Source organism: Salminus brasiliensis, chromosome 17, assembly GCF_030463535.1.
Source record: "Salminus brasiliensis chromosome 17, fSalBra1.hap2, whole genome shotgun sequence".
Lineage (NCBI taxonomy): Eukaryota > Metazoa > Chordata > Actinopteri > Characiformes > Bryconidae > Salminus > Salminus brasiliensis.
This window is the reverse complement of record NC_132894.1, coordinates 12278314-12292432: the sequence shown is the minus strand read 5'-3', so window position 1 is coordinate 12292432 and position 14119 is coordinate 12278314. Positions and strand designations below refer to the sequence as shown.

The window sequence follows — 14119 nt, the reverse complement described above, 5'->3', positions numbered from 1 at the left end:
GAGGATTTAGCATATGGGCAATGACAGACAATATCTAGGGCCATATCCAGTGGTAGAACTGCTCATATGCTGGCAAGAAAGGCAAAGCAGGTATCAGTCACTGATAGTCTAACTGTAAATATTGAACATATAAGAGTCATCAAACTGCTGTGTGTGAAAGGGGTAGTGTAACTTATGCAGTGTTTGTAGAGGCGGACCACCAGAGGATCCTAATCTGGCCCTGAAACTGGATTAGGCAGTACTGCTGTAATATGTATGTGGTTTATTGTGTAGTGTAATATGATAACAATATTTTTAAATATAAATAAATATGCAGAACCTCAATATTGGCTAATACTGTATCACTGGCCAACTGATATCAGACGGAGCCTACTTCCTTTGAGAATCTTTTGGAAAGGAAATCATTTGATTTCCTTATCCTCAGGCACACACACGGTTTTCTCAGCACCTCTATCATTCCATCAAAGGTCATTATTTTCTCATTTTCCAATCTTCCACATTTGCACAGAGGAGGATTTTTAGACTGGAAATAGTGCTGCCTCTGGTCTTTTTTCCCCCCATCTGTTTCTGTAAGAGATTTCACAGCATTATTCTGCCTATTGAAATGAGAAGAGGGGAACTGAAGAGGTTTTAGTAGCTTGTGTGTCTCTCCAAGAGAACATGACCGCAAAGCAGCTTGTAGAAAATTCACCATCAACTTCATTTCTCTTCAGGTCTGTGTTTTTTGGAGAAGCTGTAATGATGCCCACACGAGAGAAGATCAAGAAGAAGCCCCCCAAAGACAGCTTAACATTATTACCCTGCTTCTATTTTGTAGAGGTAAGCTCCATTGTGAATTGCCTTAGGGTGTTGTCTGATAATGTGCGTTTGGCCCTTTTTCCCCTCTAATTACAGTGTGCTCTGGCAGCCATTTGAAGACATAGCAGTGTATTGAGAAGGAATGGCAAATACTGCTACAGCTTTGCCTATAACACACTCTTACAATATGGTTGTATGTGAAGATCTGGGCACCCTAGGCTAAATTGTTGGCATGTTCTATTGCTTATTGAACTCTCAGATAGAACAGAACAGAACATCAAAAGTCCATGTCTGAAGTCAACAGCAGTTAGACAAGCCAGAGACAAGCATGTCCCAAGGCAAGTTTGAAAGAGTAGCCTATGATGCAAAGAATCCCTTCCCAACTGTTAAGCAGGAGAGTGGAACATTTGTGTGGTAGCTGGTGGCACAGAAAACAGAAGAAAGCATTCCTCTAAATATCAGCAAATTCTGGCAGCAGTCTGGCTTCCACAATGGTCCAAAATATACTTCAAACCTTACTTTAGAGTATTTTTTAATATTGCAATATATATCACAGCCATTTTGCAGCCCTAGCCACAATTACTCACTTAATATTACAAAATTTATTACAAAAATATATACTAAAGAGCAGGACATGTTTTACTTCTGCGTATTACTTTCTTTTGGCTGAGTAATTTGATTCTGATAATAATGCTGTGAGTACTCTCCTATGACCTCCAGCTGCCCATTGTGGCCTCCTCTATGGTTTCCCTGTACTTCCTGGAGTTGACGGACGTGCTGCAGCCAGCACAGGTGGGCTTCCGCTGCCATGATCGTTCCCTTAGCATGCCCTATGTGGAGAGTGGAGAAGAGCTCATCCCCTTGTTGATGCTGCTCAGCCTGGCCTTTGCCGGACCTGCTGCTTCCGTGAGTGTGCTCAACTCTTTACACCATGTGGAGTCCAAAACACAGAAGCCCAACATTCTACAACAAACATCAATACATTTGGCTTGATGTTCCTTGGTTGTGTATTCTGTGTATGATGTATGATTCTACTATATGATTGTAGGTAGTTCCTACTAATGGAGTTCCTCCATTAGTACTGTTCCCGAATATTTCCCCCTTTACTGTTACTGTTACACTGTTTTACATTTTTGTCTCCTCTGTTCACTCTGTTTCAGGATGTTCCCTCACCATTTACACTGTTCTAGAAAGTTCTATAGTAAAACTACGCTGTTCTGGGATGTACTTTCCCCATTTACATTTCTCTAGAATTTTCTCCCCTACATTCACATTTTTCCCAAATTCACACCTTTGAAGAATGTTCTCCTGCCATTCACACTGCCCCCCCTTGCCACATACAATCAATCGACCCTCCATTCATACTGTTCTAAGGTGTACTCCCTACATTCACATCGCTCTAGAATATTCTTCTCCAGTTCTGCAGTTCTATAAAGTGTCCTTCCTCCATTCACATTTGGAGTGTTCCTGCCATTCACACTTCTAAGGAATGTTCTCCCCTATATGTTCTCTGGAACGTTTTACTCTCCATTCAAGCTGTTCTATGGTGTACTCCCTACAATGTACACTGTTCTAGAAGGTTCTCCCTTGCATTCAAACTGTTAAAGATATTCTGCCAATATTCAGACTTATAGAATGTGCCCCATTCCAATCACAGTGTTCTGGAATGTCCTCCCCCACTTACACGATTCTGTATCTTGTTTTACCCTCCATTTGTACTGTTCTAGAGTGTACTCCCTACATTCACACTGCCCCCCCCCCTTCACAATGTTACTAAATGTGCTTACTTGCATTCTCCTTGTTATGCCATGACATTCATATTGTTCTAGTAAGTTCTTTCTTCCATTCAGATTGTTCTAGAATATTCGTTCTTGCATTCTCCCTGTACTAGAATTCCCCCAATTAACATTGTTCTATAAACGTTCTCCCCTACATTCACAATATTCTCCCCCATCCACAATGTTACAAGGTTCTTCTTTGCATTCTTTGTTCTAGAATGCCCCCTCCTTTCATATTGTTTTGTAAAGTTTGATTTTTCATTCACACTGTTCTAGAATGGGCTTCCTTGCTTCCTCCATGTACTTGAATGCCTCCCCCCTCACACTGTTCTATAAAGTTCTCTAGCTTACATTCTCCCTATTCTAGAATGCACCCCTCCCTTAAATGTTCTGTAAAGTTCTTTCATACATTTGAACTGTTCTAGAATGTTCTTGCATACATCCTCCCTGTTCTAGAATGCACCCCCTCCCATAAAATGTTCTATAAAGTTCTTCCCTACATTCACAATGTTCTAGAATGTTCTTTCTTGCATTCTTTCTGTTCCATACTACGCCCCCATTAACTTTGTTCTATAAAAGTTCTCCCCTACATTTACAATGTTCTAGAATATTCTCCCCCATCCACACTGTTACAAGGTTCTTCTTTGCATTCTTTGTTCTAGAACGCCCCCTCCTTTCATATTGTTTTGTAAAGTTCGATTTTTCATTCACACTGTTCTAGAATGGGTTTCCTTGCATTATCCATGTACTTGAATGCCCCCACCCTCACACTGTTCTATAAAGTTCTCCCCTACATGTACACTGTTCTAGAATATTCTAGTTTACATTCTCCCTGTTCTAGAATGCACCCTTCCTTAAAATTGTTCTATAAAGTTCTGCTGTTCACTGGTACTGCTCTAGATGGTGTTTGCTTGCATCCTCCCTATTCTAGAATGCACCCCTCCCTTAAATGTTCTGTAAAGTTCTTCCATACATTTGAACTGTTCTAGAATGTTTGTGTATACATCCTCCCTGTTCTAGAATGCACCCCCTCCCTTAAAATGTTCTATAAAGTTCTCCCCTACATTCACAATGTTCTAGAATGTTCTTTCTTACATTCTTTCTGTTCTACACTACGCCCCCATTAACATTGTTCTATAAAAGTTCTCCCCTACATTTACAATGTTCTAGAATATTCTCCCCATTCACACCATTCTTTGTTCTAGAATGCCTCCTTTCATATTGTTTTGTGAAGTTCTCTTTCCCATTCACACTGTTCTAGAATATTCTTCCTTGCATTATCCCTGTTCTAGAATGACCCCCTTCCTTGAATCGTTCTATAAAGTTCTCCCATACACTTGTCCTGTTCTAGATTGCGTTTGCTTACATCCTCCCTGTTCTAGAATGCACCCTTAAAATGTTCTTCCATAGATTTGAACTGTTCTAGAATACTCTGCCCTCCATTCACACTGGTTCTCTTCGTTTGTAAGTTCTTGTTCTGGATACTAATACTAAAGAGCATAAACCCGTCTGCCTGCATTGGCATGGTGGTGGTGGTTTGTTGGGGAACGTTAGATCAGTGTGCCGTAGCCTTTTTTACATTGTGTTACCTAATGGACCTGTGACTAATGGTGCTACAGAGAACCTGCAAAAGAAACCTTTATTTCAAGTCACATGTGTGAGGAACCTTTCTTCTTCTTTGAAGTTAGCGTTTCAAAGTTTTCCTCTGACAGAAATGATCCACCAGGAAATAACCAGCAGCAGCAGCAGCTTTTGAGTTAGGCATGAGCTGTTGCTTTTTAAGTCCTAGAAAGACTTCTGTTTGAGGCTCCAGTGGAGGATTTTCTTTTGTGCGTTTGTCAAAGTTCTGCATTCCCGTCCCCTTGAATTTAGTGAGCACATGCAGATACCACAGAGAGTGTGAGTGTTAAGCCCTTGATGTGCTGTGTTTGAGGCCAATTACCTCAATAGTATAAGAAGGATCTTTGTGAAGTATTAAGTGATTTGGATGTTCTGTCTGAGTGACTGTCTTGTGCTTAGATCATGATCGGAGAAGGCATTGTGTACTGCATGCAGTCCAGACTCAAGATACGGCCTGGTAACGAGGGCAGCATCAACGCTGGCGGCTGTAACTTCAACTCCTTCTTGCGCAGGACTGTGCGTTTTGTTGGTAGGTACCTGAACTTTACATGCCCCCAAATTAAAGGCAGAGTTCATGTCTCCTTTACCGATACTCATGCACAAACTGATAAACCATAAACTGCAACCATGATGTGCTTATACTTATAAACCTCCTTATCCCCTAGACAAGCTGAACAGGTTTTGAGATTTTGCTTAAATTCCCAAGAAAGAAAAAGGCCTCAGTGATCTCCTCTTTTTCTTCTTTCTCATTTTGCTCTATTGTTTCTTGTTTCAAGTTAGCTGCTACACATGGGAAAGGTTATTGCTCACTGTGACATGTCTCTGATTGTGGGAGTCCAACAGCTTCTCATTTTGAAGACATCTAGGGACTTGTTTAGTTCTTCTATTGGTCCTTTAAGGGCAATAAAGAGATATCCTTTAGAAGACATATCTAAGCTAGACCTGAGATGATCATTTCAGGAGCATTTGAGAATAGTGGAGTGATGGTGGAGATTGTAATTCTCTTTTATGTCTAGAAAGCAATGAGAAAACTGCCAGGATCAGCCAAGCCAAACAAAACATGCCCTGGGGAAACATAAAAATTAAATTGAGACCTTAAAGACTTTCTGTCTTTGAGTGTGAAGGAGTGTGAAGCTGGCCATAATCGGCAGGAACTTTTCAAACTGGATTACTAGTATTGATTACAAAAGTCCTTATTCACAGTTAGCAACCCTAAAAAGTGACAATCCCCCAGCTTACAGCATCTGCAGTGTCCATAGTTGTGTATATGAATATAATAAACAATAGAAGATTTTTTTTTATTCATCTCCTTGGTCAATATTGCTGAAGCACTGCTGGCAGGTTTTCTGGCTGGAGGTGTTTAGAGATAAGCATCTAGTAATAAAAGAAAAAGGAATATCCACTTCCAACAAAGAAAATGGCTGAAGGTGGGTAAAGTTTGGCAATCCAACATGCAGCTTTTATTTTTTTATTTTTTTAAAGCCACTGTTGTGTCAGTTTGGCAGTGTTTGTTGATTTCTTATCCACTTCAAAGGCAGCCTTTTCCCCCAGGAGTGTGTTTCCTGGCACATGTGTTCAGAATTAGTTTTTTATTCAAGTTGAATTCAGATTCGCTGCTGACAAAAAGCATCCCCATTGCATGACCACTGCAAACATGTCACCTGAAAATAGAAAATAGGATAGAGGCGGGGTGGAAGAGGTATTTGATAACACAAGCATTTGGAATCTGGAATCACTTGTCATATTAATAGGTTTCATTAATGTAGACACATAAATATAACTGTTATTTAATATTTCTGTGAACAAAACATGAAGAGAATGATAAATAATAAACAAATAAACAAAAAGATACTAAAAATATACTAAATAAATATATATTTATATATATATATTTAACTATATAAATATTGTAGGAAGCCTATGGATTTAGAATTGGATATCATAAAAGCTCCTGTAGGTGTATTGTGTCCCAATACTTTTGTCTATATTGTGTATTTCATCATTTTGAGATGTTAAATAAACATTTTGAGAAAATAGCTTATTATTAAGGGACCAACACTGTGAGGAAACACTGATTCCAAAGTTTTGAACTCAAATGTACAGTCATGTTAAAACATTATGACACCCCAATAATATTTTTTTATATATTTATTTTTTTATTCATTACATTTTACAAATTATTTGTAAAGACATTTCTTCACTTCTTCTCAAAAATATTTTGAAATAAAAATCAAATGTCCATATCAAAACAAAAGACAATTCGCTATGAATTTGCCCTAAGACAAGAGCTAAGCAACCACATTTTCACCATGAGGCCTCTGGCTTATTGAAACATATGGCGACGGTAAGCTGTAAGTGTCTGTGGCATCAGGGCTCAGTCAGCGCTCTTAATCTGCGGTTAGTTTCACTCTTAAGGATCCATATCATTTTAAAGTAGACTTCATATGCACTTCACAATTTTTATGTCTCTCTAAATGTGTTCCTTTGATACCAGCCGCATTCTTTATTGATCCCTCTCACTCACATCTCCTTAGGTGTTCATGTGTTTGGTCTCTGTGCCACGGCGTTGGTCACTGATGTCATTCAAATTGCCACTGGCTACCACACGCCCTTCTTCCTGACCGTGTGCAAACCCAATTACACCCTCCCTGGAGTCTCCTGTGAGAAAAACCCTTACATCACTAAAGACATCTGCTCTGGCCAAGACCAGCACGCCATTCTCTCCGCCAGGTAATTCCACATCTCCCAGCACGTGGCAGGGCATCAGGATAATAGCTGATAATCGCTAGCAAAAATGTATATATAAAAAAACTTAGTTAAAAGCATTTTGAATTGGTCTTAATTTTTTGTTCTTTGTGGTTTTATCTCTTTTGCCTTACCCTTAATGCTCATAATCAATCTTTTTTTTTTTGCGGCAAAAAGATCTGGTTTCTATGGTTTTGTCTTACTCTAGAAATTTGCTTTCCTTTGTGGCAGGAAAACCTTTCCCTCCCAGCATGCAACTCTTTCTTCCTTTGCTGCTGTTTATATTTCAGTAAGTCTCTTCGTCCCAGTGTGATTGTGCGTCTGTTGGGTGTCAAGAGCAAAAGCAAACAATGTTTACCCATGCCCCACTTAGCGATGTTTGCCTGCATAGCAAAGTGTGCCTAGATGAAGGCAAACAGAGTTAGTTAGCGCTTAACTTACTTATCTGTTTGTTGATCAAAATCGAGAAAAGCTCATAAATAAATGTAAACAATACTCTTGATCTTGACTTGCATCAGTTCAGGGAGTTTTTGTTGCATGCTCAGATTGTGGTGTTTAGCAAAGGAAAGGAAGTGTAATTCCAAAGTCTGTGTCAGATTAAGGAAGAGTTCCGTTGTGCAGAAGAGTAGATAAGCCAGTCACCTCCCATTATCAGCCCCCAGCCTGCGCTCATGAAATTATCACGAGTTGCCAGGCTGATAGATAGCAATTTGTGCAAGCTGCTCTGGACCATCTGCTGCGCTCTCTCTTCCTCTAGATGTACTTCAACTCCACTATCTCAGACAGCACCAAGCTGCTGAAACCTGTGCTGGTGTTCGCCTTCGCTATCGCTGCCGCCTTAACGGGCCTTACGCAGATCACCCAGTACCGCAGCCACCCTATCGACGTCTATGTCGGCTTCTGCATCGGTGCTGGCATTGCAGCATACCTGGTGAGCCATCGTTTCAGTTGTGCCATGACTACTACTACTACTAAGCGTCGTACTCTCCCAGAATTAACTGAGGATTCCTCCATTACACCTGTTTGTAATGTTATTATTCTCTGTCTTACTGCAGTATATGTCTCCTAATCATACAGCAGGCAGTGTATGTCTCCTTAGCGTACTACAGTGTATGTCATCTGCATCCTCTCAAGATGCACATGTTTTTTCCTTTCCTTGATGTTTTGTTTTCGTCTGTAAAAGAGGCTATAATGCATTGTTGTCAGTGAGGCTCCAGCTTTCTTTGCTTCCACTCATATCTTGATTTGCCATGTCATATTTCTCTTGACTCTACTTCCACTGGCCCAAATCAGCAAAACCAGAACCCTGGCAAAAGAACAGTTTCACAAGAAATTGCAGTTGCAATTACCAGACACGCCAATGGTCCATTTCGTTTGTCATAATTATCTATAAAAACAACAAAATGTCATCACATTGTCAAAAGCAGCAGTAGCCACCAGTAGTAGTGTTTATACTATCTTCCAGTATTATAGACTTAACCATCATTAATTCACAAGTGGTTGTTGAGCCTCACTTGAATTTTTTCTCCATTGCTCGTAGGCTTTCCACGCTGTCGCTAACTTCAAACCAGCAGAGGATGCCATTCCTCTTCCTGCCCCTCCACCTCCGAAGGATGCCTTGAGAGTTCTGGCCCAACGAGGCCATGATTCAGTCTACAACAAAGGCCATCCCTCAGAGAGCAACGAGGAGATCACATCACCAGCCTCCTTGGACGGCCTCAACCGGCCCATGCAAAGAGAGAAGGCTTCCTTGGGGAGCCTGAAGCGAGCGAGTGTCGACGTCGAGCTACTAGCGCCACGCAGCCCAATGGGTAAAGAGACTATGGTGACCTTCAGCAACACTTTACCCAGGGCCACAGCCGCTGGTCCTGAGGAGCCCGTGAGACGTCTCGTGACAGTGCCCGTCCCTGTGCCTATGGACCCCATGCGCTCGCAACAGCTGGTGTCCGAGTGGAAGCAGAAGTCTATGGAGATGCGTAGTGCCAGCTTGCAAAGTGAGGAGGGTAGTAAGGAAAGTTCAGATGTGAGCGAAGACACTGCTGATGAGGAACGTGCACCATCCCCCTTGTACACCACCACCGTGCCACAGCCTACCAGGCCAGCTAATCCACCAGCAGGAGCAAGGGTAGTGATGCCTCCTAGGCCGCCCGGACAGCCCGCTGTCCCTCCCCCAGTATCACCCAAGAGTGCCAGTACCCGCGCCAAGTGGCTGTCCATCACAGAGAAGAGTGGTGCAAGCGTTCCAGCCGCACTCAGATCAGGGAACCAGCCTAGAATCATGCAGGTCATTGCCATGTCTAAGCAGCAGGGTCTCCTGTCCGGGACAGCCAAATCCTCAGAGGCCTCGTCCTCCTCTGCAACATCCTCCATTGCGGGAACCGAGTCCCCTCCCTACCGCCCCCCGTCTGAACGGGACAGCAGTTCTGGGATTATCACAGTAGATGCCCATGCTCCCCACCACCCAGTAGTCCACATGACGTCAAACCCCGTCAACCCTTGGGAGTGGAGAGGGACATCAAATGGGAACATGGCTCCAGAGTCCTATGAACTCAATGACCTGAACCGCGAGAGCTCCAGGGGATATCGTCAGGTCAAGAACAGCTCACCGTGTTCTTCCACCAGTGAGGCTGACCACGAGCCACTTCAACCTCCCCAGCCTCCCCAGGTGCCTCACTTGGATCAAGCCATGGAGGGACGCAGCCTGCGGCGCAAAACCCCTTTGGTGCTGGTAGATCGGGAGAGCAGTCAGAACCAGAGCGAGCAGGAGAACTTTTACAAAAAGCTGCAAAGTGGCCGACGTTTCAAAGACTGACGGGGCAAACGGCAGGACAGCCAAATGCATGAACGAAGATGCAGGGTGGACCAATCTCGCTATGCATCCCTCAGACTCTCTCAGTCATTTTGTACATTTTATTAGTTTTGATGACTTTGTTCACAGGAGTGGGGAAATACCTGAGTGGATCTTTTTAACAAAAGTCGTATCCTGAGGCTCTGTTTGAGAATTGCTGCTTCAGACAACCTAATGAGCACAATGGTTTTCATCACACCTCTGCTAGACAGGAATGCAAACCTACCTATAGCACTAAGACTCAATAAAAAACATCTACATTTGCGTACTGTATTTACCAAAATCTCAGCTTTTCAATTTTGAACGTTATGAAAGGCAGATCGTAAATTAGGGAATTGGCTATTTTGTACTGTGGCCTTTTCTCTGTTAATACTCGATTTTAAGCACATTTGTTTGTGCCTATGATGTCAAGTGGATCTCATGTGTTTGTGTCTTTAAGTATGGTATTATCTTAGTAAGCACTGCCTTGGGGAGAATAATGCGCTAAAGATAAAGGTTTTATGGAGTTGAACTATTCTTAATGAAAGAGCGAGCTGAATTTCTCTTGCTTAAAGTAATGTTTCACCCAGAAATGCTAACTTGACATACAGTAAACAAATTGTAGAGGTATAGTCTCGTTAGAAAGCCTGCATGCTCATTCGGGGGAAAAACACTGTATCCAGCAATCTTTTACACGGCGCTCAAAACATGATGGCACACAGAAAGTACCAGTTGCACAGGCTCTTGTGGGCCTACAGAAGGAGGTTTAAGGGAAATTGCACTTCTGCATAATTTAATCACTGAGATGTAAACAAAGTGTATTTACACTCGCTTTCATTCATTTTTTGATGTGAAAGGGTTCTTTGTTATTTCTGACTTTCTATACAGTGGTGGTGACAGGAACCAGGCATTGTGATGTCTACAATGCCGACAGAGCCATTGTATTTACTATCCAAAACCACCGGGGAACAAAAGCCTTCTGAGTTTAATAGTGAACGCTGGTAAATTTAGGGGCTCAGTGGTCTTCCAGTGTGGCCCGGGGGTTACAAGTTCTAATCTCGAGCCATGCCGCTTTGCCATCAGCGTCCGGAGTCCGAGAGAGCTCAATTTGTTGTGCTTTTTCCAGGTCTCTTAAAGCGATGTTGGCTGGCACAGGCGTCTGTTAGCTGATGTGGCCGAGCTATACTTTCCTTTCCTCTGAGCGGCAAAGGCAGCAGTTCGGAAAAAAGTGGTGGCTGTTAAGTCCTTCCTAGTGTTATTGCTAGTGCTAGGGGGAGCTATGAAGGGGTGGGATAATTGGCAGTACCAAATTAGAAGAAAAAAAAAAACCTGGTATATCTAGGGGGGAAAAAAAAAGGAAAATGTTTTGAAAACTATTTTGCTTTACAACATCCTGCATGCATCTCTCCACTCTGCATAGTTTTCTTTTTAAATAACATTGTAGACTAATTAAAATATTCTAATATTAGGGCATCAGACCATTTTAGAGCTGTTTAGAACTCTTCAGACGTCTGATTCCTTTTATCACCACTGTGAACAAATCAGATTACGAAAGTTAGTCAAGAATGACTTGTTTGTCAAGAACAGTTTTTATCAAACCACCCGTAATTAATTTGTTTACATCTTAAGACTTGAATTATGCACAAATTTCATAGAATTGGTGGACTTCTCCTTAAAGGGGGCCAAAAAAATGAGACCAGAAGTCCCTGTTGCTGTATTGATTTAACAGCAAATCTAAAAATGAGCTACAAAAAAGGGCATATCGCTTATCAGAAAAGAAAAAAGTACCATTTTTGTCCTTTTGAATGAAAGAGTACATTTTTCTCAGCACTTAAAAAAAAAGCACAGGAAAGTGCCTCAAGTGGCAGGTTGGTTGCAGCAATAGGGGCCTACAATAAGAGCGTTTTACCAATTGAGTGGGGTTCTTTATGACATTTGCAGTCTCCATGTCTTGCTTATTTCGCTGGTGTAAGAAAGCCTGCGGCTCATGCTCTTGTGCCGATTGACTACTGCATGTTATGTAAGTGGTTGTCAAGTTGGAAGTTCAGCCTTGTCACAGTGATGAATTAAAAAAACAAAGTTGTTGCCAGTACCTGTCCTCGTATTGTGTGATGAAAAGAGCAGATCTTCCTGGACTAGTGGTGATGGTTGTCAAAGACATGCTGGAACCCCCACTTCGATGTATTCTGTCCCCTGTAACTTTAAAACTGATAGTAATGACAAAACTTAATGTTACCCCTTTTCCAAAATTGTATACATTCTCACACAGTACCAATCAGTTTGACTGTCGTAATCACACAGGCACACATTAGGATGAATAGCAGTCCTCAGTGCTTTTACATTGTTCCTTCTGAAACGTGTTCAGATAAGGCAGGTTTGTCTTCTCTGTGCTGGCACTGAGGGCATGCAGTGTGCGCTTGAGATTGCTATTATTGGTCTTTGAAAAGCCTCTGGCACACAGCAGTGCACAGCACTGGCCGCTGTAGGCCCAAAAGCGTACACTCAGCCCTGGGGCTAGTCCAGAAAGAGCTTTCGAATGCAAACAGACATGCCAGCTAGCTACTGGAGAGACAGTGAGGCAAACAAACATTCACTGGATATGTGTGTGCATACCACCATGTAGCCTACAAGACTAGCCTACTAGACCTAGTTTTACTCAATTTGAGGAACTCTAATCATTATACAGTTTTCCATCGATCCCAAATGTAGCCAAAATTCTCTGAAAACCTGAGAAAAAACATGACTTTGACGTTTGACACTTGCTTTCTTAAACCTTATTCGGGTGGGATTTGCTTTACATGGGAAGGTGTGGTAATGTAATTGTAATGTAATGAGTTTCTCAGTGATTTTAGTCCCGCCCGAATGCTCAAAAATGTCAGACATTTTTATGAAATGCATGTTCCCACGTCAGAAAAGACTTCAGCATCTTTTTACCTTCTGTCAAACAAGCCATAAAAATAACCTCAGATTATACTAATCCCATGCAAATCAACATGGGGGTATATATTCTGTCATATCCTGGGGAAAAGAAAGGGAAAAGGACAATTTCACCAAGTATGGAGACGTTCAAGGAGGCACTTAGTTTCATCCTACATGGCACAGATACCTTGGATCGTTCAAGTCTGCAGCAAACCTCAGGTGTTATATAGCGTACAACCTTCAAATCCAGAAGACGAGACAAAAGATGACACAATGATTCTGTGTAGCGTAGCCTATAGCCTACTTATGTATTATAAACATTTGTAGCTAATTCTTAAACTAAAATGTTATAATTACTGTAAGTGGGTTATAAGATTGTCATCCTTATAAACTCTATCAGTGGTCGCAAGGCAGCAGTACGTAAATCAAATGGCCACTTCTATCTCATCTATCTCAGTCTTTAATGCAGAGATTTCTTATCCTGTGCAAATCGGCCATAAATTTACAGTTTGCGTCCTTTAGTAAAATTACATTACTCCACCGCCTCATGAAAAAAAAAAAAAAATATATATATATATATATATATATATATAGATAGATAGATAGATAGATATCTAGATAGATATATAGATATCATTTCGGGACATACAGTTAAGCTTTTTATTAAATGCTAGCTAAGTAGCTTACATTCGCTGCTATCAAACCATACCAGGTTACCATTTGGGCAAGGCACTGTTCAGGTAGCATCATTAGTTAGCCAACGTTATTTTACATGGAGGCTCTGGAGTTACTTATTCCTCCTCTCCATGTTCACTTCCTTAAAAAAACAAACTGGACTACTGCTGATTTTAAGTGGTGTCGGTTTTCTCTAAAAAACGAGTTTCCCATCATGAGGCAATGTTCAATGCAGTGCAAACTGGCCATGTTGTGACGTAAACACTATTTTACATGGCTGTACAATAATAAATTACAATTTGTACTTTCATTCTAAAAGTAATGTTAATGTTAAATTTTTACACATACACACTCACCGCACATGTTATTTGGCTGCATTTATGTTCAAGAACACCTGAACAAAGGCTAAAATTAACAGTTAATGTTTTGCTGAGAGAATAGCACTTATTTGATTGCTAAACACAGCTGTGGCTGAAAGCAATGATTAGCCACGCAACATAAAAAGCTTGACAGCCTCCATGTTGTTTTCTTGTCAACTGCCCACACAAACCACATGAAGGTGACCAAGTCGGGTGAACGGGTTTGAAAGCACCATTACTCAGACTACAGCTCACTACACAGCAGGACAGGAACACGAAAGCACTGTGCTAGGAAGCCAAACCTGTGGAAAGGAGCAGCTGCTAGGTGCCAGGCTTAAAGCTAACCATAGATACTACTGAACACAAAAACCAGTATGGAGACCACAATACTCAACACT

General features: G+C 41.5%; 1 protein-coding gene across 1 annotated transcript in view; it reads left to right on the top strand.

The window, feature by feature from the left end:
• The window catches only part of plppr3b (phospholipid phosphatase related 3b), a 16204-nt gene extending 4344 nt beyond the window's left edge, over positions 1–11860 (top strand). The window contains exons 2-8 of the mRNA XM_072660601.1: positions 714–819; positions 1519–1704; positions 4596–4725; positions 6731–6926; positions 7173–7230; positions 7699–7872; positions 8482–11860. Coding sequence (XP_072516702.1) covers positions 739–819; positions 1519–1704; positions 4596–4725; positions 6731–6926; positions 7173–7230; positions 7699–7872; positions 8482–9753 — 2097 coding nt within the window. The 5' untranslated portion in view covers positions 714–738 and the 3' untranslated portion in view covers positions 9754–11860. The remainder of the gene's footprint in view (positions 1–713; positions 820–1518; positions 1705–4595; positions 4726–6730; positions 6927–7172; positions 7231–7698; positions 7873–8481) is intronic.
• The last annotated feature ends 2259 nt before the right edge of the window (positions 11861–14119 follow it).